Source organism: Solea senegalensis, linkage group LG11, assembly GCF_019176455.1.
Source record: "Solea senegalensis isolate Sse05_10M linkage group LG11, IFAPA_SoseM_1, whole genome shotgun sequence".
Taxonomy (NCBI): domain Eukaryota; kingdom Metazoa; phylum Chordata; class Actinopteri; order Pleuronectiformes; family Soleidae; genus Solea; species Solea senegalensis.
The window spans coordinates 10,378,401-10,404,788 of NC_058031.1; the positions used below are offsets into that span (position 1 = coordinate 10,378,401).

At 43.7% G+C, this 26,388-nt stretch overlaps 2 protein-coding genes across 4 annotated transcripts in view; one reads left to right on the forward strand and one right to left on the reverse strand.

Annotated features, from left to right (window-relative positions):
• Nucleotides 1-12,110, reverse strand: part of rarga (retinoic acid receptor gamma a) — a 45,416-nt gene extending 33,306 nt beyond the window's left edge. The window contains exons 1-2 of one of the 3 annotated variants that reach the window (XM_044039404.1): nt 12,041-12,110; nt 11,796-11,906 (exon numbers count right to left, since the gene is read on the reverse strand). The gene's annotated coding sequence lies outside the window, so the exon portion shown is untranslated. Of the gene's footprint in view, nt 1-5,883; nt 6,019-11,795; nt 11,917-12,040 lie in introns of those variants that run through there. The other 2 variants (XM_044039406.1, XM_044039405.1) reach the window with 2 other exon arrangements.
• A 1,187-nt stretch (nt 12,111-13,297) lies between these two features.
• Nucleotides 13,298-25,632, forward strand: nr1d4a (nuclear receptor subfamily 1, group D, member 4a). Its single transcript, XM_044037226.1, has 8 exons — nt 13,298-13,823; nt 20,163-20,471; nt 20,557-20,645; nt 20,742-20,886; nt 22,915-23,507; nt 23,604-23,789; nt 23,912-24,122; nt 24,237-25,632. The coding sequence occupies exons 1-8, from the start codon at nt 13,808-13,810 to the stop codon at nt 24,431-24,433; spliced, it is 1,746 nt and encodes a 581-aa protein (XP_043893161.1). The 5' UTR covers nt 13,298-13,807; the 3' UTR covers nt 24,434-25,632.
• The last annotated feature ends 756 nt before the right edge of the window (nt 25,633-26,388 follow it).

The following is a 26,388-nucleotide window of genomic DNA, read 5'->3' on the forward strand; positions in this document are numbered from 1 at the left end:
GTGAACTGGTGAACTGAGCGGAAAAGCACGGAGGAACAGTGACAGGGTCTGGGCACTGGGGGGCACTAAGAGGTGGCGCTGTGCCCGGGAAAGAGAGCGTTCCAAGATGCACATATGCACCACAAAGTCTGAAAGGCATCCACATGCAATCAAGCACTGACAAAAAAAAGACTCCACACATGTGTGAGAGCACCCAGTCTCACACACACGCGCGCGCACACACACACACACACCTCACCCCTTGCCTTTTCCAGGGCTCTGGCTCCTTCCCTGCCTCTCTTTCTGGCTCTTTTTCTTTCAACAGAGCCAGTTAATTACACCCTACTGCTGCAGGCAGCTTCAAACCACCACTAATTTAGAGTTCCATTACAGTAAACTGTTCCACATGTGCATCCAGGGCCCAGGCAGGCTCGGGTGGCCACGTTTCAGGAAGGAGCAGCCGCCGATAGGCACCCACCCCCATCCTGCCAACACAACCATACTGCCATCTTTCTTTTCCTTTGCTTCTTTCACCTTCCACCTCAGTTGCTTTCTTTCCCCTTTTCAACCTTCTCTTCATCCGTGTCCACCTTCCGCCCCTTCTAACCCGCCCAACACCTCCACTCTATAATATTGTCTTTATACCCGATTCTCTTCTTTGCCTCCCCCAAGCGCACCCCATCTTCCACTGCTGATACAAATATGACCCTGTGTAGTAGTTTCACTGTGCGCCTAACACACAAAAACATCACTACAGATTTCACAGTGGGCCTAATGGGAGAAGAAGTACAGATTGGAAAAACAAAACTGCCAGAAAAAGTTTTGTGTGTGTGTGTGTGTGTGTGTATGCATGCATATTATGAGAGTGTACTTGGCCAGCATTTCGCCCATTTGGGTATCTGCCTCATGAACTCAAACCAGGCCCCATAAAGGCAGCTCAATCTGTCTGCTAGCGCTGGGAGAAAAGAGAGGAAAAATGAAGATGTGTGAGCACAGACAGAAATCAGAGCAGAGAGAAGGACTGTGCGCATGTGACTTGTATATGCCCACAGGAGGGAACAACTGTACACTGGTCCAAAAATGATGCTTAAAGTGAGCCTCAACACCCCCAGAGCACACAGAGACTCGAGCCTAAGTTCAGTGAACAGCTGTGTAACTGTATTTATATACAAGTCATGAGACAAAGAAAGACACTGGGGTAAAACAAAATGAAGGAAGGGACAGCGAGAGAGAGAAACTTCAATTTAAAATAAACCCCCGTAACGTCACCGTTAACGTTATTCCCCTAAAAAAATAATGAATTAATAAAGGAGTTGGCGCCAGTGTTTTTTAATGAGTCACGTCAGCACAGCAGCTTTTTTACGGAGCCATTTATGTTTTATGTTAGGTGCTGTGGAAGGCTCACTTTGCCAGCCCGTCTGGGGCTATAAGGGAATAAGGGGAATTTGGGAGTGACCTCATCCCCTGTTAGCCAGGGCCAAATGGGCATGGAGGGCCTCCCCACTTCCCCTGAGCCTGGGGGGCACACAGGAGGCAGCCAGGCAGCCGAGGAGCACCAGGGCCAGCTATGGGTGGGTTCTCTACTACTGCTGCTGCTGCTGCAGGGACTTTCCATCATTGCCTAGGAGGTGCATTGTGGCAGTTCAATTTTACTTTGGTTGTTTCTGTAAATAGCGAGGTGCCAGACCTCACAGTAGTTCATCATGTTAGAGCAGACTCATTGGTTACACTTAGGATAATCCATTGATTTTATCAGGACGAGATGTCGAGGAGCAAATGAAAGGAAATCAATCAAGTCAGCAATCTGGAGACAGTGCTGCAGGACGAGGCACGCACCGAGAGACTTCCTTGTTTTCTAAAGAGATGGGATTTCAACAAAAAGACAAATTCAAGCAAGAGTAAACATAAACAGAACAGAGGGAGAGAAAGAGAGAGAGAGAAGGTGAAGGAACGGTTCCCACAGATTGAATGTCTGTCAAACAAAGGATATCAAATCCTCTGTGAGCAAAACAACAATTGTTCCTTAACCGTTGTGACGGAGCAAGGCCCCTCGGGCATTAAGTACTGCAGTCAAACATAACAAATAAATCAAAGCATCTCAGGAAGCTCTGCGCCACACAACCTACAACACCAATGGGTTTTATTTTCAAGCACCAGAAACCACAAGTGATTACCCGGCATATATGAGCAGGAGTCTGAGTGTCCTCGCTGACCCGGTTTGTTTACAGGACATTTTTAATTCCAGTCAAAGAATACACAAAAGAATGTACTGTAACTGTGAGTGATGTTATATTGAGTTATAATTGTATGTTTGTCTTTGTGGCTATTTGCCTTTGAAGTCACATTTATTTTTTGACTCTTTACACAGTGACTGTGTGTCATTTTTCAGAAACGGGGTGAGTCCATGGGTTTTTGTTGCCAAGTTTCCTGGAAGCAACACTATACAAATATCAGATACTTTCTGCAAGGTAAGAATAAATAAATAAATGAGTAAATGTGGCAATTAGCTCAGGCAGAGCTGCAAGTCAAAACCTTGACTTCATTCAAACAAATCCACAGCCTCAAGATAAATGAAGAGTCCTTTAGCTCTTTCTCCACCTCTAACTTTCTCACTCCTGGGTTGTGCATATCTTTCAGGCACCGTCTTCCAATTGTCAACATAATATGTTACATTCAGTAACTTTGTAAAGGAAACAACTTGACACACACGGGGTTAAGTTGGGGTTTTCAGTTGTGGATGAAGTCATACACAGCAGTTACACAATGCTTTTATAGTCCATGTGTCTGAACTGAGCTGAGTCCAATTGCTTGGAGCAAAATGAATATGTGTTATCGTCATCGCTGCAACATATGCCCGCACAGAGCAAACAGCAACTGTTAATGGAGTCAAAAACTGTCCAAGAAAATTAAAATGTCTACAATGACACCAGATCATGGCAGCCTTATCTGATCTTGTCGCTGGCGTCAGTGGTATTTTGACAGTGAAAACAATATCCTCAGTACTATTATCTGACGCTGAGCTGACAGCTTCCAGTCTCTCAACAAGTAGTTGGCTAATGGCTCTGAGAGAGGCAGCTAGTGACAGACAGTCCAGTGTCTCCAAACAGATCTGCATACCATCACCTCAGACTTGTTTGACATCTGCCTGCTCTTGGCATCACACAAACATGCATTTGCTTACAGCAACAATGCAAAGTAGCACCTCTATGTAATCATTTGTCACAATAGATGTATTGTTTTCCAGGAGTGCCACAGGGGAGTGTCTTGTTGCAATCTTTAATCATTAGTTCCTATTTTTGTATTTGCTCTTTTTTGTCAAACTATAATGTTACATGACAAGCTGTGTTGACTTACAGTGATGGAAAGAAGCGTGGAAAGAGTGAGAACTCATACTGAGACATAAAACATTTTGTGACACGATGAAGTCATCCTGACAGTTTGCTGTTCATACGATGTGGTAGTTGTGCTTTTTTTCGGTTTTTGGGGGAGTACTCAACATGTAGGCTCCAGGAGAGGGTCCAGCAGAGAAAGGAAAACACACCACGACAGAAAAAGGCAAAGACATGATGGTAAGAACTTTTGAAAAATAAATCAGAGAGAGACTGGGAATAAATTAAGAAGACAGTTTGACTTGGCAACAGTGAGAGGGCCTCTCCACTAGAAATGAAACTTTTAGTAGGTGCTTCTTACTCATTTTGTGCTGAAATGACTGAAAGAGGAACTGTTGTGGCAACTATGAAGGTGTTTCTCTTCCTCAACTCGAGAGTTTTTAAAGCAATTCATTCCTACAGAGACACATAATGGATGGGTTTCACCACCAATCTCCACCTTTAGCCTAAGGAAAGCAATGCTCAGACAGAAGCAGGCCCAAACACACACACGCAGGTACAACATGCAAAATAACACACATTCACACAAGTCTAACTTAGGGGCAAAAGAGCTTTTAATGAGGACTCAGAGGGCGCCTGGAAAAGTAAGTTCTCACAATCAGAGCGGCACACCTGCACAAATAGACATAGGAAATGGTGTGCAGATAGTTTCCTTGTTAATTATAGTGTGGCAAAGCAGGAGCCCCTCGATTCCCCTGAAACCACCTGTCTAACTCCTCCCTTCCACTTGGCCTTAATTGCTATAGAAATTCCAGAAAGAGACAGGTATCAACAACTCCCAGATTTACTGCTCAAAGTCATGTCACAAAGACAGAAGATTTTGCAATACCACAGCTTTTATGGGTCAGCTGTTACTCCAGTGGTTCCCCCTGAAAAGCATCCAATATACTGGTGAATGTGTGCGTGCACACTGGGTATGCTTTTTAATATTTTACAACTCCATTTTCTTGTCTGTTTTACTCTACTTTTGGTTACCCTGGCAGTTATAACAGACAGCTAAGGCACACACTGTATGACCTATTAAACACACAGTTTAATAAAAGAAGGATTAACCATTTCATGCTTTAGTTTCAAAGTACATAAAGTACATGTCAACAGTGTGTTGATAGAGAGCATATGAGCTCTGGCTGCACTGTGCTTGATGAATAAATATTTACGACAACAAAAAAAAAAGGGGGGGAGAATGTTTTTGGTGAGGCAGATGAAGCTGCAACACAACACGCTCATGATCACAATACGGGGATCATGAGTAATGATACGCGCACATCTGGAGCATATAACAAATCATAAATGATTCCAAACTAACACTGAAGACAAGCAAGAATGCTACGACGGCACATCATGGAGAGGAAAACTACTCTGTACGGACAACCTGTCCTCGCATAAGACCCAAGGGTGGTGCGCTGATGGAGGGGACGGGCTTTGTATCTTCCACTCCAGATGTCACCATCTCTGTGTCAAACTGATGGACCAGATGACAGTGGAGGTCTATACAGACATCAGTGGCCTTCAAGGAGGAATAGCTCACTCTGCTGTGTGGGTGTCTCTTTCAGTAATTCACTCGCAAACTGTCCTTCACACTTATGCCATAAGTCCACCAGGGGAAATAAAACAGTGGACGGCAGGTGCAAAGCCATGGCAGCCCAGCTCCAGTGCCTCACCTACACACTAGTAACTACAGGAGCAATAAACCAAAGCAGTGAGGACTCGGTGCCTGATCTTTATCTGATATCCAAAATCACAAAGCACCAAATGGAATGTGGCACACATGGTTGTTAACAAGTGGAACCTGTTAACCTAGCACATATGCCACACATCAATAAGTAATGTTCACTGGCGTGTTGCTGCTAACTATGGGAACGCAATGAATAAACGTCCATGTAAACTAAGACCAGAGCTGCCGACACACCTCACTCCACAGGAATTAGCCTCAGCTCTTTAAAATGTGGAAAACAACGCTGCTCTATTCCAAATGTTCATAAAAACAAAACACACAGGTCAAGGTATGGCGACTCCTCTGGTGAATACACATTCATACACATCAAACACATGCAAGCCAGCAAACGTACTAGCACACTCTAATAGACATATGCTAATAATAAAGCGCTCCACAGGCACTGGGTAACATTCATTAATAAGCACATATGTGCACACAAACACACTCGCGTGAGTTCAAGTATGTCACATTTATAAGAAGTAACAAATAACCATTAAAACACTCAAATGTGCCTTTTAGTGTTTAGACTGAAATCTGCTTATTTTTCATGAAAACAATGATTAACCGTCTCACAGCCACTAAACTGACCTGCACACGCAAGTCTCTGTCTTCAATTAAAACTGTCGACCTCTTTCCAAAAAAGCATAGTCTCTCTCTCTCTCTCTCTCTCTCACACTTTCTTTCTTTCTTTCTTTCTTTCTTTCTCCTTGTTAACAGAGAGTGAACAGGATGAAGGAAGATAAACAACGGCATAAGTTGCTGGTTTTAAACTTCCCAAACCGAGTATAAATGACTCACCGGCTCTCGTTCAGTTGGACAGATCGACTACTTGAAGGTCTGATGAGCGCAGCTAGCCAAGGAGAGGGAGAAAAGATGTGTGTACGTTCATCAGAGTCCTTCTGACAGCAACGACAGCACAGCAATGAGTCTCCGTCTCTCTCCCTCCCTCCCTCCCTCCCTCCCTCCTTCTCTTGCACTCTCCTCCTCCCCTCTCCAGTCTCTTAAAATCACTCTTTCACTCCCCAAAGACAGGCACATACTCACCCTCTCTCACTCACACACTCAAGAAATAATTATACTTTCTGATTCATAAAGCCTTCCTCTGTCACGTGACTCGACACTTCAAATATACAGCACATTTTTTCACATGCCACAAAATGCCTGGAGGGAAGAAAAAGGCCCAGAGAGCTTTGGTTTCTGTTTTTAATTCTCTCCCTCTCTCTCGCTCTCTCCCTTTTTTTTGTCTCTCGGGTGAATTCTTTTTTCTCTTGGCTTAGGAGTGGGTTTACCTTCAAACTGTTTGTGCATGTTGAAATGCAGAGCCGTGACGACACGTGAGCTCATCGGTGTTTGATCAATAAGTTCTCAGTTTGATACGACAGGATGTTTGAGTATCCTCAACAACACATTTTACTGTTTTGATTTCACAGCGAGCACGCCAACAGGTTTCTTCTTCGTCTTCCAAGAACATCCGAGCGATTTCACCTTGTTATTTAAACCTGCCGTGATTGACATATGGAATAAACATAAATGGACTTCAGCGCCACACTGACATGTAATGCAGGTGTGCTGTTTTTGAACAACTCGTGTGTTTGTGTTTGGCTCCGTGTTTTATTGCTCACAACGTTTCTGTGACAATTTTCCCACAGCCCTGATAATAAATCACGACCACAATAACCATTGCTAATGCTAAGATCGCTGAAGGGACAGACAGTATAAGGATCCTTTTGAAACTAATTAAAGTTTTGGACACAAATGACAAAGACATTCTGCTCTAATTTTCATGATAAATGAAAATCAGAATTTGCCATTCAGTGCTTACATTTTTGGAGAAACAAAACATATGTCAACTTCCTGCCAATTACTGGCATTTGGAAGTCATTTTTTTTTTTTTTTTTTTTTTTCTTTTCCAAAAGTACAGATTATTAAAGATGAACAGATTCTCTGAAGCAAAATCCCCTCTTGGTTTCAGAAATGAAACTAGTAGTAGCACATCAGCTGCAGAGACGTCCCATGTGAGATGCCAGAGCTGCGCGGCGAAAGCTGCAGCAGAGTTGGGTGTGCCCCTGAACGTACCCCTCACTCCATATGAGATCACGTGTTTCAGATCTGTGTTTATGTGTTTGTGGTTCTGGGTGTGTGCCCTGTTTTTTTTTTCTCTGAATGTTATGTTTCTCATGCTGTTTTGGTTATGAGAAGCCAGGCAAACCTCAGAACTGGGAGGAGAAGGCACACCTCAGTGGGCACCTCAACGGGCACTTTTTGCCTCTTCAGCAGGGCACAGAACATTAGACAGACGGGGGAAAAAAACCACATAAATGTCCCTGTACAAACAAATGTGTACTTCTTTCCTGTCAAAGCACAACGTCTTATGTGTGTCTAAACCAATCAAGAGCAGCAAAACCAATTTATACATGCATTACTTATTTTAAAACGTCATCTAAAAACCGTGCCCTTCAGGCATATTGGCCATGCATCACTTCACTCTCCTACATCTCAGTCTGAAGCAGAATTTCCAACCGATGCAGCGTGTGGAACTTTCCTTCCTCTCAGTCTTCCCAGACACAGTTAAGACAAGCTATAACTGCTGCTTACGGTGTTTGTAAACTCCTGTAATTGACCTGATACAGGCAGAGATCTCATGCTCAAATGCACTGACCCCAAAGTGTCTCCAGGACAAAGTCAAGCTATCATAATAACGTAAAAAAAAGAAAAAAAAAATGTGTTTCCAATCTTTTCAAGCACACATGGTCAACAGTGGCTTACTGAAATGTTCGTTCATACATTTTTTGATGCGGATATGCCAGAACGTAATCGAGTCAAAGGAATGGATAAGCAGGGAGAGGCACTTTTGCCTTTTTGGTAGAAACTTTATATTCAGGAAGCACAGATCTCAGCTATACTGCAAAACAGCACTTCCACCGATCCTTATCTCGTTTACATTTGATTTACGCGTCGCGTATGAGGCCACTAAGACTAATAGAAATCCCTCCACTGTTTATGTAGCAGTACTAAATCAGCAATTGAGTAATATGAAACAAGACGATAAGCTCAGCCAAAAGACACTGAAAATCTGAAAGTGTGAATTTCAAGTTAGAGTGCTGCTACGAGTCTGAGGGGAAAGCATGAGCTTGTGCAGTCAAGTACATGAAGGTGGTCGTGTGAGTGTCAATGTGCAGAGCATGCTGCGCTCTTTATTAAGTTATTACAGTGAGCTTGAGCAGGGGGTTTGTTTAGGCTTTGAGTATGCGTACGTGCACAATTCCGAATATGTGTGTACGCATGCTTGTGTCTGTGTGCATGGATGAGTGTGTGTAGGCAGTAGCAGCGAGGAGGTCAGAGGTTACTAGTGTTTGTGTTTCAGTGTCAGTGAAGTGTGCTCCAAGCAGAGATTTATGATCATTGTGTCTGGGAGGCTGTAGAGTGGGGGATAATGAAGACAGATCAGGGTGCTATCTCCCTCTCTGGGCACCACTGGAAACATGGCCTATGGCCCCCACCGTTCTCGTATCATTAACTTCAGCGTGTGACATCATAACACGCTGCCCTGACATCAATCCTAACACACAGTGCACTCTGACAAAAAGTGGAACACAGCGAGGCTATTCCTCACAGGAAGTCACCCGGCAAACACAGGCATTGCTCGGCTTCTCTGGGTGTGTTTATGAAGACATGAAATATTCATGACAACATCATACCCAGTCGTGTGTTTCCACTTTAGCCGCAACTGTATTTGCATTCACGGAGCTACGGAGTAGAAGCCTGCGGCTCGCTGGCAGAGCAAAAAGGAGCAATGGCAGAAAAGAAGGAAGAAGGGGAGGAAGGATTAAAGAGAGACTAAGTGAGGAGGAGGAAAGATTGGGTTAGAAGGCGAGAGGGCCACTGGTGCGGGGAATCACAAATGTGTGAAAGAAGAGGGGAGAAAAGCGGAGTGTGAGATGGAGAGATGGATGGATTGTCAAAGAGTGTGTGTGTGTGTGGGTGTGTGGGGTGAGAAGGGGCGCAGAGTTCGGGTGCCTGTGGCGGCAGGTTTTAATCAGTAACAAGACGCCTGTAATGAGATCACTATTTCCCCCGCGTTCAGATTGATGTCATGTGCAGTTTGGTGCCGCACTGAGACAGGCAAAGGGACGCGGGGCGAAGCGCACGCTCCCGCACGCTCCCACACGCCCCACACACTCCAGAGTCACGCGGCAACACATTCATTAACACGCACAACACACAAATATACACTCGCTCGCACTTTCTTGGTTACAGACTTAAACACACATCCTGTGAAATGAAGGCGCTCATTCATCCCATCTGGCGAAGTGCGCTCATTTAGAGTCCAGCCACCTTGAAGTAAAAACATACACGGAGGAATACGACACACAGGAAAATGACTTACTCATGGCAGAGGAGAAATGTGTGCGTTCGGGACCAATGGGCATTTACCACTATGTGCTGCTCTAACAAAAACAAATGAGCACAAAGCTTGAAAGAGAGACAGAGAGCCAAGAACTTTTTACTGCCATAGAAATTAAGGGAAAAACAGAAGGGGAGAGGGAGAGATAGTGTGTGTATGTATGTGTGTATATATAAGGGGTTTTGTGCATATCTTGGGTTGCGTTCAGAGTTGTCAACACAGCTACCAGCGTGTGTGCCAGCACATGAGCTCTCCAACCCAAAATGTGTGTCCAATGAAAGGTGAACGGCTCTCCTGTCTATACTTTCCTCAAAAAATCAGCCATGATGTCACCATGAACCCATCTTGAACCCACCTCTGTCAGAAAGCATTACTCCCTCCCTCTCTCTGCCTCATTTTCTGTTCCACCTCTCCCTCCTTCACGCTCCATTCCTGCTTCTCGAATTCTTCACCCAGCTCTTTTTCTTTCTTCTTTTTATATTTCCGTATTCTTCAACATTTCCCCTCTCCCGTCCATGTCTCTCTTCTCTCTCACTTACTTGCACAGAAGTTCCCCTTTTTTCTTTTTTTCTGGCAAGAGTCGTCTAATTGAATCACCAAAGAGCAAAACTGTTTGCCAAAAATGCCAGGATGTTCTGATTATCATAAACTTTGTTTAAGCTGTGGTTTTGAAAAAAAAAAAGATTGCTCTGAGTGCATGCGGGGAAGCCAAAAAAAATAAAAGCTGAAAAAAAAGAGGGGGGAGAAAAAGAGTAATAGTGGAGAATGCAAATGAAAAAGGAGAGAAAGAAGGAGAGAGAATACTGGGGAAGAGAAGGGTGGTGGGGGCAGCGAGAAGGCAGCCAGAGAGCCACATATGGAAGTGATTCAGTAATTACTGCAAATCTGTGAGCTCAAAAGGAAAGGTCTTCTTTTCCATGCCTCCATCCTCGCACATAAAACTGCCCTTGTGAGAAAGCTGGGCACTAAATACTCTACAGGAAACATGAAAAAATAACAACGTTTTTCATTTGCTTTCGCTGGCTGGCGTGATAGGTTAGTGTATAAATATGTATATAATGTACAGTGTGTTTATTATGTTGACTTTAAATACAGCGTCTGTGTTTTCTGGAGCTGTTTTTCTTTTTTCTTTGTCTCTATTTATCTCTGTTGATCATGAGGCTGATCCCACTGTCTAATACTATCTGCCTTCTTCACTCATTTGCTTTGCTAAACATAAACTGTATAGGGGAAAATATCAATACAGTCGAATATTGTAATATTTCATGGTGTGATATGATAAGAAGTCTTTGAAGGGCTATATCAATATGTATTGAAATTATTCTTGACAGTGGTTCCCCTTCGTCCACTACTCTCACATGGATTGTTATTGTTACTATGGGAGCTTTTCTTAAAGGTACAGGGTCTAAAAATGATCAACATGTGGTTTAGCCTTGCCTGTGTGTGGTGTTTTTCCTCCCACAGTCCAAAAACACGACACATTGGACACTCTATATTGACCGTAGGTGTGAGAGTGAGAGTGGGTGGTTGTTTGTTGGCCCTGTGATGGACGGCCGGCAATCTGTCCAGGGTGTACCCTGCCTTTTAACTTTATGTCAGATTGGCACCAGCGCCCCCTCATGTGGAGGGTAAAGCGGAAGAGGAAGATGGCGAGTGAGTGAGTGTGGTTTAGCCCACAGTTAGCACCAAAAATCAGTCAGTTTGTTCATTGTGGTCCAAAATGGCGGCCTCTGTAGGGCTGACCCAACACTATAAACGCAAAAAGCTCATTCTGCGGTAAAGAGAAATGACAAATCATACAAATAGGTTATTAATTGTACAACTAAAAAAGGAAGTATCATAATTTTATTTTCAATTTCCTCCTTAGTTATCTGCCTGTATAAGGACATGTATCATAGCAATTACACAGCACTGAGCTGGCATCATCCTTATAAAGTACACATTCAATATGAGTTTGTGAAAGGGGGAGTAAAGAGGGAGAGGGGAGGAGGAGGAAGAGGAGGAGGGGGGAGCCATAAAGACACAGGCAGACAGTCAGTGATGAAGACTTGTCTTTTCAGCCTGAGGCGAAGCAGTGCTTTACAGGTGTGTATGTTGGCAGTGACTGCTGTTCTACTCAGTCCCCAAACTGTTTGAGCAGCCTGTAATTATCTCATGCCCTGCCATGACGTGTCCTCGTGACGAATACACACACACACGCACACATGAACACTGTTAATACACACCCAGCTTGAGCTCCGTTTATTCTTAGACACACCCGATTAATCACGACGGGGGATGACTTTAGTAAAGTACACAGTCCTACCTTGTTCGCAGAGAATGTCTCTCAGCTCATGCCTCCCACTTCCAGTGTGAAGCACAGACACAGGGAGGATGACACAAGCGCACGCACGGCGAAAGTTTTCTTGTTTTCTTTCTGTGAAGGAGACAAAACAAAGTCGTGGACAAGAGTTCAGAGACGTCCTCCACTGCAGCGGGACATCAGTCTGTCACGACAGAGACAGTGGGACTCGGGATTCAGAGGCCATTCCAGTCATTTGTCAGATTTACCTTCGCCTGTTGTCAATCCGTCACCGTGTCCCGGCGGCAGCTGAGTGAGTGAGGGGCGTCGATGAGGAGCCGCCGCGCGTGGAGATTTATGACGCTGTGACTCCCCCTTGTGGCGCAGGGGAGCGCTGCAGGACGGTGTGTCAGTGAGGAGGTGAAATGGAAACTGTAATAAACAAACAACAAATAGAATAAATACACAAGTAACGCAGTTAAGTGAGTCACCAAAACAACATGTATTTATGAATAATGAATCAATAAACATATTTTTTTAAAATAGGCTCTATAAATAATGTAACAATAATTATGATTGTGTTCTGTTTTTGGGCTAAAACCATTACAATGTGTATTAGTGAGATGGTAAACAAACTCTTTATTATTTATTATTAAAATAGTATCTGTTTATTAGTGATTACCTCTGCAATAACATATTGTGTGATTGCATTGAAAAGAAAGAAAGAACATTTATTTTCAAAGTTCAACACAAATTACAGGTAAACTGTTAAACTTAGGAGAATGTTTCATAAAAGTTCATAAAAAAATAAAGGCAAAATGTGTTGCTGTTCCTGTTATAACGTTGACTATGTATCAAGGTGAATATCTGTTTTACAGGTAGAATAATGTGGTGTAAAGAATGAAAAGATCCTATTTCAAATGACCATGCCATGACTTGCCATTGGGGGGCGCTTTGTTGTGCTTAAATGTTAAACTTGTTGAATTTGCATTGTGAACTTAAACAAAACAGAGAACAGGCTTTCAGGTGTGTCTAATCATCTGACATCCAGCAACAGTCTCTTACGTCACGGTATTGCAGTGTTGAACGTTTGAGTGTCACAGATGTAGATATAGTGTATCTGCAGTTTCCTTTGGCACATGGCTTTTAAACTTGACACTTAGCCTACAACACGGCGATTGGCGTGTCTCAGCGTTTACCCTCTCCACTCCACTTGTCAGGGAGCGGACAGTCACGCTGAGCCACGCCTATTGTCCATGTGCTTCATTCACCCAGTCCCTCATCCCCTCCGCGCCACACGCTCCGTACTTTGCATAAAATGTGTATCAGTAGGGCAGCGCTCCCCTCGGCACATGCACAGCTCACATGCAGCTTGGCTTTACTGAACACACGAGCGCATACCACGGCGGAATAAGCTCATCAAACTCTCCCTCAGCTACTCCCCGCCCCCCACACCAATGAAAACGCACTAACGCGCGTGAAGGAGAGAGAGGGAGAGAGAGAAAAGACACTCCGCGAGACACTAAGTGTGAGCCAAATCCCACACAAACACACACGAGACAAGTTGGAGCGAGCGGAAAGGCGGTCACATTTCCTACACTCACCTGCAAACGTGATTGATGCGGGAGTCTGTATCAGTGGGTGTGTGCGTGTCGTGCCCGACACCCCGTTCATGGATATGCTGACTCTACTTTCTTGGAATCCATGAGAATCGCGTTATCTTCGCTCGTGCAACATCACACTCGCTCGCGCACATTATCCATAGCGCAGAAGACATTCAGGTGTCTCACTCACTCACCAGACCACACCACAAGAGAAGCGAGCTCGAACAGCAAACAGCTGCCTGCTATTCACTGAGGAAGAACTTTACGCGCACTGGACGCGTTTCCATTGCTGCTGAGCCTCTTTGCGCTCCATGGAGCAGGTGTTTATTGACGAAAAGCCATTTCTTGACTTTCTCCTCTGTCTTCACAAGACGTTTGCTCCAGTCTAGTGACACTCTTCCAGTTTATTTAAAGTTAACAACAACAAGAACCATGGATAACAGCCCAGGTAAGACTCTTTTAAACACTATGTCAACCTTTATATGAAAGGGATTATATTGTTTAGCTCTCGTAATAATTACAACTCCATTATAATAGTAATGCTGATTTTGTCTTGTGAATCAGACTCGATTAACGGGTCTATGATTCATGTAAAAGGCTGACTGACTTTAATTAGTTCTTAGCCTTCAATTACCAGCACATAATAAGTCTCAACCTGGGGGTTTTCTTATTTAATTGATCATCTACTACACTGGGTTTGCAGTTGCATGAGTTTGTGTTTTTTTATGACATGCACTAGAGCGAGTTTTGGAATAATACTGAGCTGAGATTTACGTGCACATTTTTTTACATTTACTTAAAGTTGTGTCTACCATCAGTATAAGTGCAACTGTAACAAAGTCTTTACGCGAAGCCTGAGCTGCAGCTCCACAGCGAACGGTAGTGAGGCAGAGCCCTTCCTGTTTCTCTTCATGAAAACAAACTCACGTGGAGCCACAGTCCACGGTCTGTCACTGTGTCACAGCCGCGACTTTGACTGCGCGCTCAGTCTGCGTCATTTCACAGGAGGAAAGGGAACTTCGGGTGCATTTGACGTGTTTGTTTGTTTGTTTGTTGTTTAGTATCAAGGTCATCTCATTCTCTGCGGTACAAAAGTTGATAAACGCAAGTCCCTCTGTTAAGTGGTATTAGGCAGCGTTTCCTCGAGGTCAGCCAACGAAGAACATGCTTAAGTGGTTTCCTGAGTCATTTACAACAGCCACGGTCACGTTCCAGCACAGGTGAGGGCGCACCCAGTGCTCTTGAAAGCCACACTCAACCCACTCATTCTTATTTACATTAACATAAGTGGGCCAGGCTTTGTCACCAGCAAGCAGGACAGTTCAGGGTGCAAGATAACAGCTGTAGTATTAGACGATAAAATATTTGTTGTAAAAAGCGTTGGTGTTTATTTTGCCATTTTATTTAAATGACCGCACCATTTAACGTCCCATAAGTGTTCTGTCATTTTATTTCTTCCTCTCATAAGTGACCACCTTGAACTTGGGTCAGTGCCCTTTAATATCTTCACGTTGTTATTGGAATGCACAAGACTTGTGAGTGATCCAAACAAAGCTCATAAACTTCATAACAACCTGGTATAAAATATGGCTGCTGTAGAGCTGCACTGTTGGGCTCATAAAGTCCAAGGGATAAAGTGAGATTGTGTGTGTGTGTGACTATTTAGGACATTTTCTGGCATAAACACTGGCCTTGTCAGGACCAGTTGTCCAAATGGAGACAAAAACCTGGTCCTATAAGCAGAACCTAATTTCTAAGGAATTGGTTAAGTTTAGGCCTTAATACCAAACCCCTTATCTGGTTAAGATTAAGGGTTAAGGCTTTGGTTAGTCAGTGCCAGTCTTAAAAAAAAGTAGCTTTGCATGTGTTTCTTCTCTCTTTCGGATGTTTTTCTAGTATTAACACTGACCTTGTCAGGACCGGACTACAGGTCACGCAACATATTTTCAGAGGTCCTATACTTGAGGTATAAATCAGTTATGATTAAAATATGGTAAAGGTTATACATGCTGGCTGTGTGAGAGTTCATGTACAGAGATGATTGGGTTGAAGGGCTTGGTATGTTGTATGTCTAATATGCCATTTTGTTATGGAAGAATAATATTTGAACAATGGATCTTCAAACATGTATTATGGAATCTTTGCCGGAATCAACATTTAAATGAAACCAACCCAGAACTTATCCAAGGTTAGCTGCACAGTAACTCTGGAGTCAGTTTGCTCAGTAGCACTATAATGGTTGAAGTACACTGTCAACTGATGGTTTAATGAGGACATGTATCCCTACTGTCCCTGTGTTTGCACAGTTCATAAGCATGTGAATACTGTGCATGTGATGATTTTTATAATTCTTAATTATGTTTCAGTATTATGTTTCAGTTATGTATTCATCATTACTAAAAAACGACTTTGAGAGACCACATAATACATTTAGCTAATGGTAATCTGGGATTACGCTGTAATGGACGAATCTCATCATTTTATGCATTTCTTCATGATGAAAACTCGGGTGTTAAGGCCACATGTTGACACATAAAGTTCACCACGTGCAACGTCTAGCTGACAGCGCACGCGTTGCTGCTGCAGCAGCTGATGATGGTGACGATGACGATGCGCTGGTTAATTTGGCTCTTCGCTTTTAAGCTCCCCTGGCCGACGGGTGTAGCGAGCTGTGACTGTTGACTGGAGGCTCATCAGCTTCACGTCTAGTTCTTCCCACTGAAAGCTCCATCAAAAGCCTCCTCACGTGTCTTCCCTCGCAAAGCCGCGTGCGACACATGAGACACCCGCCCCTCACGCCGCCCTCCCTCCCTTCCTCCCTCCTCCGCTGCTTCCCCTGTTCTCACGGACGCAACTGTGCTGATGCTGCCTGCAGTGGTGGTGGTGGTGGTGGGGGTGAGCTTGGTCAGTGGGTCAGCGATTCCATGTATAAACTTGTGCCTCCCTTTCTCTCGTCACGTTTCCACGCCTCATGCGCCTGTTGCCACCACCCCCCCCCCACACACACACACACACACACATACTGAATCACAGATTGCAGTTTGGCTGATGCTCAGTCAGTTCGGACTCAGTAACATCTGTCCCCAACTCACAATCGCTGGGTTCAGGTTGCAGATCCGCTTAGTGTGTGTTTGAGCTGGAACGTGACTCCACTGTCAAACATATCATTCCCCCTCTGATCTGCTGCAGAAACTGATACCAGCAGATTACAAAGACGTGGACAGTCAGTCCCCACACTTTGACTCCGCCAAAGACAGTGTCAGTCCTGTGAAATCGATGATTTCAATATGTCCAGCCACAACTAACGACTCATAGCACAACCTTGTGTATCTGATATTAGCCTGGTAGAGTTGTTTTACATTGTTTAAACTACTAAGCATCACATTTGTGTGGATGCAGTTACATTTTCCAACGTTTAATCCAGTTATTTTGATCAACATTGCACCAATACTGATACTGAGTATTGTGTCACTTCATCCCATAACAGCCAGGGTATCAGACTATAGGTTTGAAAATAAAATCTGGTGTTATATAAATTATATAGCTGGAATGTGGGAGAAGAAGACACTAAGAGGCACGTAGATGGAGTTCTATCAAGTTCCTGTGATATTGACCTACTTACAGTCAGTAGTCAGAGTTAATGAAGTCTACTGCAAAGACTCATGTGGCACATGCAGGCAGACTGGATGTGTTCAATGGCACACAGTAACTCCCACTTATTTTTCTCTGGCAGCATAATAAACACCCTATTGCTCTGCAGGACGCTAAGAGGCACACAAGCGCTATGTTCCTCTGATCTGTATGGCCATGCATGTTTGTGGTGTATTATTAGGCGAGTACCAGTGAAAATGAAAGATTATAAAAAGAGAGAGAGAGGAGAGGAGAGCTGCCTGTGAACTGCTCACGTTTCTCTGCCTGCAGTCCCAGGCAGATTAGTTCTTGCACGGGTAGGCTAAGCATAAAATGGGCACAGAGGACTGACTGACTTCTTAATCAATGCTGTCTGCAGTGACCTAAATTTTAACTGCCATGTGCACACTGTGACAGTGCACAGAAAGCCTGATTGCCTGCATGGGAAATCCCACTGAGTGTGATAAAAACCATGAGAAAAATTATGTGAAATTTAGTGTAACACCACTGTGTCAGGATGGTACCGTGATACTAATGTTGCCTTATACCAATCCAGGTATCGCCTATAGAAAAAAAATCAAAAAATCACTGACAAGAAATGTTTCATAATAGAACTCTTCTCATCTGGATGACCACTCAAAGCTGCTTTACACTACAGTTTTGCCATTCACACTCATAATAATACAGCACATATGCGGCACTTTTTCTCAATCTTTCATACCCATTCACACACTGCCTTACAGTCATCAGGAGCAAATTGAGGTTAAGCGTCTTTTCCATATACTTTAAATTGCCCCACCATAATTAACATTTTTTTTATACTTGTCATGAAAATACAAGGCATTTTCCTTTTTTAAAAAAGAGCTGGGTGCAGTGCCTCATGCTCACGATCACATGCATCATGTATTCCACACAAACCCTGAGACCCTCACAAGTTCCAGCTACAGCTGTGTGTGTGCGAGTGGCGCATGCGATACATTTTCTCATGTGTACCTGTCACTTGGGTTCTGTTGCACCCAAGAGTGAAACACATGCATGCAACTGCACATAAGTGCTGCTATAGATTGAATTCATTCTGCATAAAGGCAAATTCAGCTGGTTTAATGCTATTCTTTGTCAGAGCAACACAGTTGATACAACCAGTTTTGGCTCATGGACTTAGAGGCTTGGGCCGGCCCTGCTGCCAACATTGGAATATAAAGAGTAATGCTGCCAACCAATGAGATGATTGTACAGTAATAACAGCCTGTGATGATACAGAAAACTTTATCACTGTAGAATGCCATCTAAGTTAATGTTTCTACTATGACTAAAATTGTTGATTGTTCTGGTCCCCGCCCATCACAAGCCTACTGGAATGCAGACTGTAAAAAAAAAAAGTTTATTGACACTGTTTACAACACTATGACTCTAGGGTTCATTGATAAACTACATGTGAGTCTTCAGGTGGACATGCAATGTGTTTGGGTGGAGTCAGGGCTAGGCCACAGCTGTCTTCATGTAAACTCAAGAAGAGGTGAGGCTCTGGCTACAGTCTGTGGCTCTGGCATGAGTCAACAAATCCATGGACACGTGCTGGTGGAGGGATTATCCAAACATTTGAGCTAAACAAATACCTTGTGCGGCAAAGGGCAACACATAGCGACTGCAGGGACAAGCCTGTCACACTTATTATGCATGATTTCCACAACAGGGCTGGGTTGTTCTAACAACTGAACATTATCATGAATTGTGGATGATGGAAAACATAGGCACGTTGACATTTTGTCGGCTACACGTGCAAGTCAGTCACGAGCAAAGTTTTAAAGAGGACCCATATAGGTTTCTGTATAATTTGGATGTTTTAGTTTGCATGTAAAGTTGTAAGTTAATGTCACCTCATGCCTGGGGAGCTTCTCGCTCAGTCAGTGTTTATAAACACAATAGTCCGACTTCAGGTTGTTGTGTATTCAACACGAGGCTGACTTGGTTCGGGCAGTAACCGTGTCAGCAGTCCATGCATGTGAGGCGGCGGTCAGGTGTCGTGCTGCTGGCTGGCGCTGGGCACGCTGCCGGGGGGAGCGCGGCTATCATTGGAGCGGAGGAGGCAGCAGCAGCAGCAGCAGACCCAACAGACACGTGAGACCCATCGCGTCTCAGCCTCATCCGCAACGCATGACTGGAAATGCGCGTTAGAGGAAGAGGATGCGAGTGAAGCAAAAAGTTATAAGGACAGTAACATATTCCATACTGTACTTGTATTTATAAATACTGCACTGACATGACATGACGCAGGGATCAGCGCTCAGGAAGACGTTGACTGCTTTGTTGCTGTGCTGCCAGCGGTATTTTTAGCGCCCACTTTATCCGCTTCAGCGCATCATTACGTCGATTAAACTCAGGATGAGGCAACGGCGCTGCAAAACCTCCGAGTTCCTCTCTGCTGCCCAGAGACTGTTGTGCAACATTACATCACATAGGCTACAACTTTGTAGAGAAGCTGAACGATTTCTATAGGAAATTAGGATGGAACTGTCACTAAGATAAAGATAAAATAAAATGAAATGATGGAATATCTTCAGAGAAGAAATTTGGGTGCAGAAACTACTACCAAGAACTATAGGGACCTCCCTTAGCAACTAAGTGTGTTTCCACCACATAAACTAGGATATAAATGAAAGTACTGTGTATTTCTTTTGGCCCCATAAAGGGCCCTGCTCAGGGGTTACTTTACTACTGCTAAGGATAGTCCAGGAACATTCTTGGTGGAGCTTGAAGCGCTGAAAACACAAGGTTGTTGGATGTAGGAATAATTCTCCCTCAAAATCAGGGGCGGTTCATAGACAGAGCTGTTGGCAGCGTCCATCTCCTTCTTGATTTTTGCTTCACTTTACTGGAAATGAAAATGGAATCAGGACCAGAGGTTATAAGAAGAAAATTGTCTACAACCACAACATTCAAGAAGGAAACAGGCTTTCTGACTAGATCTCTTCTGCTCTGTTTCAGTATAAAAGCGGAGTCCTATAGTCACATGTAACCTCGGCAATAGGTTCTCAATATTGTATAAAGCCCGTACAGAGTGGGCAAAAAAATGCAACTGAATGGGCTAAGAGGCCACACCTGACCCTGAATTATGATTTAAAATCTGAAATCTGTCCAATCCTTCTCTCATCTGCAGGATTTGGAGGGGTCATCCTGTATGCAGGCTCCTCAGGCAGTGCCAGTCCCAGCCCTGGCAGCCCCTCCAGCGGATACCAGACACAGTCGCCCTCTTCACACTCCCAGCCCTCATCTCCAGAGGAGGTTACTTTCACGGAGATTGGGCCACTGAAACAGAGGACATCGGGGGGCACCACCCCATCCTCCAAACTGATATTCCAGTTCCCAGATGTCTACAGTGGCCCCTCAGTAGCAGCCACTCCACAGCATACCTATGCACACCCCATCGCTGGAAAGAGGCCATGCGGCATCCCAGGAACTTTCACCAGTAAGTGTTTTCCTCACAGTCAGTATGGTTAACGATTAATCATTGATGTGGCTTCTTCTCTAACTATATCTTCATGCTCCTTCAGAAACTGGTGGAATGGTCCTGCTTTGCAAGGTCTGTGGTGACATCGCATCTGGTTTCCACTATGGAGTGCATGCATGCGAGGGTTGCAAGGTAAAAAAGCCCCACAATAAATAAAAAAAACATAAAATGATTAAACAACGCGTTGCATTTGATTAACCAGTTCCACATCATATGTGTGTGTTTCAGGGTTTTTTCCGACGCAGCATCCAGCAAAACATCAATTACAAGATGTGTGTGAAGAATGAGAACTGTCTGATCATGCGCATGAACCGAAACCGTTGCCAGCACTGCCGTTTCAAGAAATGCCTCTCTGTTGGCATGTCGAGAGATGGTGAGACATCCTGACACATTTTTAATGAGAGAGACCCTCATGCATTTCTGTAAGAATACCACAGTGCCCTGATTAGCCAAAGCGGTGGGGAAATATGCAGGCGGAAAGAAGTGCTGTACTGATATGTAGGTCTGTTTGAAAAATGTAATGCGGAAAGTCTTTTGAGGTCATCGTGCCAGTAGCTCAGTGACTCCCTCCCTCAGTAGACCTGCACCTGCCTTCCTCTATTGTGTCACTGCTCTGCTAAAGATTACCATCTGGCCTTGCATCACTACCCAAGATTCTCAGTGTCTTTCTTTTGCCCTTTGCAGCATCTTACTGCAATACTGTTACCTATAAACTCCTGTTCACTTCGGCCCCTCCTCCTCCTCCTCCTCCATGTACACACTATGTTCCCTCAGCTCGCTTGCATCTCAACCCTCAGACAATGATTTATGAGAAGAGGAGCCCAGAAGTCCCCAAAGCTATCTATCATCCGGAAAACTGCAGCAAACACAGGAATTATTTTGGGAAAATGAAACAGGGTCAACCTGATTACCTTGTATGTGCCTATAGAACATCTCATTGCAATTAATGAGGGGTAGGGCAACAATTAAGATGATGTAAAAAAAAATGTTAAAAGTTTTGGTCACTGTGACAGAATTTGTTTAGTGTGGCGCTAACATTATCTAGTTTAAGCTCTGATTGTTGAACATTGATTGATCACCTGATCACAGATTCAGATAACAGCTGCGCTGACCTAGAAAAACAATGCAGAATTGGGCCTATAGTGTACTGATACATCATGACCTACTTGGTGTAGTTTTCCTGTCTTCTGCCTCTCAACATGGTTTCTGCTTGTTTCCACCCGGCAGTGCCCTGCATTGCCTAATCTAGTAAAGAGGTTAGTGTTATTTCTACGTGTGCTTGACATTTCTGGTGCACGGAGAAAATAGGGTGGCAAAACGCAACTCAATCAGAGAAGAAACAGTTAGGTCGACCCTCATGAAGGAGATTTTCAAAAAAAAGCATAAAAGACCACAACCTAGAAACCCCTTTTTGCTCAGTTTCAACCATGACAAAAACAGGAAAACCACATGCAACTGCCAGCAGCCCACAATAAACAGTACACCCTGATTTCCTACCCAGCATTTATGTGACTTTGAATCTGTTTGGTGCATTATGGTACTACTCTTTCTCTAACCAGAACAAAATCTTTAGAGCTTTTAACCAGCATGATAGGAATTAACGTCATTACCATCACCATGAAGGGACTCTGCAGAGATAGATCGTTTATCACATGGAGAGACATGGAAATAATGGTGCATTGTTTTACAAATATGCTGCCATGCAAAAATCTGGTGCTTTACTTGCAAAAGTCTTTGAAGCTGTACCACCCCAACTTTCCTGCTCTAACCCTCTTGCATGCACAAACACACACACGCACGCATGCACTTTCAATTTATCACAGTCTCACAGGCCAGTTCTTATAATTTACTCACTGCTACACAAGTATGCACTTGAAGCCCACAACTCTTGGTCCTTCTCCCCTCTCACGATCCACCTCTCAGTGCCAGTGACATCACGATCATGTTGCCCCACTGCCCTACTTACAAATGCAGGGAGGGAGAGGGAGAGGAAGGAGACAGGGCTGGAGAGAGGAGAGAGGATGAGGCAGATGGTAGCAGGGGATCTATAAATAGCCTCTCCAGCTGATGGTTACTGTGGGAAAGGGGGGCTGGATTTAAGTGGAGAAAGTTTTCCTCTCACAACTTATATGATTCTCCTTGAAAATATTCAAGACTTGAGGTGTTCAAGCATCTGATATGCGCATGTGTTTAAGAGGGGAAATGTTAACAGGGAAATGTTTAACTAAGGTTACATTTGCAGTCCTGTGCCTTCCCAAGCAACATTGAAACACACTGATAACATTTATTTAAAGGGTAGAGGAAAAAGTCGAAAAAATAAAGCGCAATACATGTCAAGTGTAAATCTCCATGTTGCCACAGAGGCTGGAGGCTCATCTGTCCACCCTGTCCTCTGTTACAGCTGTGCGTTTTGGCCGCATCCCTAAGAGAGAGAAGCAGCGACTTCTGGATGAGATGCAGAGCTACATGAATAGCCTGAATGAGTCGGCTGCCATGGACATGGACTCAACTACAGTGAGAGACACGCTCCCCAAAATAGAAGATAACACCTCAAAAGAGGCCATTGGTGCCATTTCCAGAGCGTACCGTGACATCTTCACCAACAGCAACAGCAACATCCAGGAGAGAGTAGCCAAGAAAACCACCGTCACCACTACTACCACCAACAATAACAACAACAACACCTCTCTCTACTCTCAGGATGCCACTTTTGCCAAAGTCTCATCTCACCCCAACTTCACCCAGAGTCAGTCTTGCCCTGTTGCCCGTGCCACCCTAAGCCCAGCTGCCTCTAATGACAATCATCCTACATTCCGCAGTGTGGACAACAACCGCTACACATACTTTGTGTCAGCAAATCACAATCATGACCAGTTTAATGGAACAGCACTTCAGAGCAGCACCTCAGTCAGTCATAATAATTTTTGCAATGCAGGAAGTGTCACAAATCAGCCATCCTGCCCATGGAAATTAGCTCCAGGAGCTAAAGTGCTGGTAAGTGCAGGAAGCATCTAGTCGATGAGATTAAGACTCCATTGTCATATCTGGTTTGATCAACCATTTTTCATTCTTGGTCTGTCTTTCTTTTAGGCTTGTCCTCTGAATGCATGCCCTGTATCAGGAGCAGAGCGTACGAGTCAGGAGATATGGGAATCGTTCTCTCAGTGTTTCACACCTGCTGTCAAGGAGGTTGTCGAGTTTGCCAAGGGCATTCCAGGATTCCAAGAGCTTAGTCAACAAGACCAAGTTATGCTGCTCAAGTCAGGCACCTTCCAGGTACTGATGCATATTTCAAATGGTTATTAAAGTAATATTACTATTATAAAATGCTAAATGTGTCATTGCATTTCAAATGTGTCTTATGTTCCTATTGTTTTCAATGCCACTTGTGTGTTTAGGTCCTGATGGTTAGGTTCTGCACCCTGTTCAATGCTGAAGAACGTACCGTGACCTTCCTTAATGGACAAACTTACCCACTCTCTACCCTTCGAGGTTTGGGCATGGGCTCCTTGCTGGACGCAATGTTCGAGTTCAGTGAGAAGTTGGGCTCTCTGGGGCTAGAACCAGATGAAATGGCCCTCTTCATGGCTGTGGTACTGGTCTCTGCAGGTGAGACGGGCACAATTCATACATCTGTTTGGGGGGAGGACTGTGATACTAATAATAGTAATAATGAATTGCATGTGTCTGTCAACCACTTACCCTGGCATCCTCTGTTCTCAGATCGTTCTGGCATCTCAGATACGTGGGCTGTGGAGCAGCTCCAGGAGGGTCTGATTCGTGCCCTGCGGTCACTGATCAACCGACGTCGTCCAGACGACACCACCCTCTTTCCAAAACTCCTCCTGCGCCTGCCAGACTTGCGCACCCTCAACAATTTACACTCTGACAAACTGTTGGCCTTTCGCATTGACCCTTGAGCAGGCTCATGGAACACACAGACAAAAACTTTTTTTACACAAATGTATACAGTACACAACATTAACATAACCTTCCAAGCCTCCTGCAAATTACATAAACAAGGAATTTTGCAATCTGAGGACCATGCAGTGTTTTATAAACATACAACCTTGTGTACATTAACCATAACACCTCTTGAAAGACAGTATTCCATAAAAAATAGTGTAGAGTTACTATTATCCTTTTTGACAGATCACTTTCTGCATTCACTCCTTATATCCAAAGTAATTAATAATAAAAGCAAGTTGACTTTTGCTTATTCCTTAAGTCACACAGTTTCAACAGGTCATCACTGAGCGGCAACTGAAAGATGACATATTGTAGACAGTTATTAAATATGTTTATCACTAAGTACAACGTTTATTACATAGGGACCATTAGTGATGATTGACCGTGAGTCAGTTTGTGTTTAAGGGAAAGGGAACCTGTATATAATATGAAGCAAAACCAGAAATATTAAGACAATTGTGTATCACTCTTTCACAAATAAGCCATCTACATTAGCACTGGAATGAGAGCACTATTTCAATGTTTCGCTTGTAAACAATGGGCTGCATTCTGTCTTTTATTATTTTTGACTAATCTTCCAGATATCATTGGTCAATGGAAGTTTACAAAAAATATCTGTCTGCATTAATTCTATCACAAGTAGCAGATGGCGAGGCTCCATGCATGTTGGACTTTATAATTCCTTTGTTTATTTTTGTACATATTATTTCACCCCAGTGTTTATGTATCAATGACTGAACTGGTATATATGCAAGGGATTACACAGATGAGTTCAGTGTAAAGAAGAATGTTTTGACCTTCCTGTACTGGATTAGGGTTTGGCCATTGCCAAGGGGGCTTTACAAAGGAGACGGTGGTCGGGATTCTCAGATAGCTGTAGTCTCACGTCTTGCTATCAGATGATGTATAACCAACCAGCACAATCCCTCAAATCACCAGCATTTGCTCCACATGCACCCTTCCTCTGCCCAAAATGTTTGTCATACAAACACGAGAGATATTTTTGGGTGAGAGATCTTATTCGATTGGTCTTCTCACTGTTTTGCTTGTTTGATTATGGCTGAATGAGCACATCTTGTATATTTTGTAAATTTTCCTTCCTATATAGAAATGATCTAATGATATAAAGTTTGAATTATGTATTATTCCACTTGTGTCTCTTTCTTTTGTGTCTATTTTTGTAAAAAAGGAAAAAAGGAACAATGTTATGCATAATAAACATGTACAACATGTACATTGTTGCTATCTACAGTGTGCATATTGGGCCTCAGACACTCAGAGTACAACTACATAACCTCACCATCCAGTGGTGTAGTGGGCACAGGGGTGGGCTTCACTGTTGCCCTAATGGACAAAAACGCTGCTTGCTAAAGTGCCCTCTTGAGTCACAAGACCCACGCTAAAGTACCCTCTACAGTGGTAAAAACATGAGGAAGTGTCCTACTTCATGTCCTACTAAAGGAGTGTCCTTGCAACTTTGTTTCCTTCCAATCAAAAATGATGCTGTCATGAAGATTCCTACTGTCTCTACTTGACAGTGTCTCAAAGAGTGTCCTTAGGGGAAATGTCACCCAGTGCTGTACAGCAAATGCCTATCTTGGTGATAGGAAGTGTGTTGTAAAGAGTATCCCTATAGATACATACAAGTGTGTGAGAATGTGGGAAAGTATACACGAGTGGTGTTCCACCGCTGTGCTGTCCCTCAATGTTTGCCCCTGTTCTTCCAACTGTCTGTGCACGCCACTGTTACCATCATCGTTATGTTGTGCACACCTGGTACATTTTGTTTCAATCAGAAAACAAGGAAAGGCTAGCTAATTTAGCCTGAATTGCTAATTACTAGAAAAAAATATAATTCAACCTTGATTAAACGGCCCATCTGAGAAAGCTGGAGCACGGGGTGCAT

Coding starts and splice junctions, on each gene's coding strand:
- nr1d4a (XM_044037226.1), top strand. Junction 20,887..22,914: donor TGTTGGCATGTCGAGAGATG/GTGAGACATCCT, acceptor CCTCTGTTACAG/CTGTGCGTTTTGGCCGCATC. Junction 23,790..23,911: donor TCAAGTCAGGCACCTTCCAG/GTACTGATGCAT, acceptor TTGTGTGTTTAG/GTCCTGATGGTTAGGTTCTG.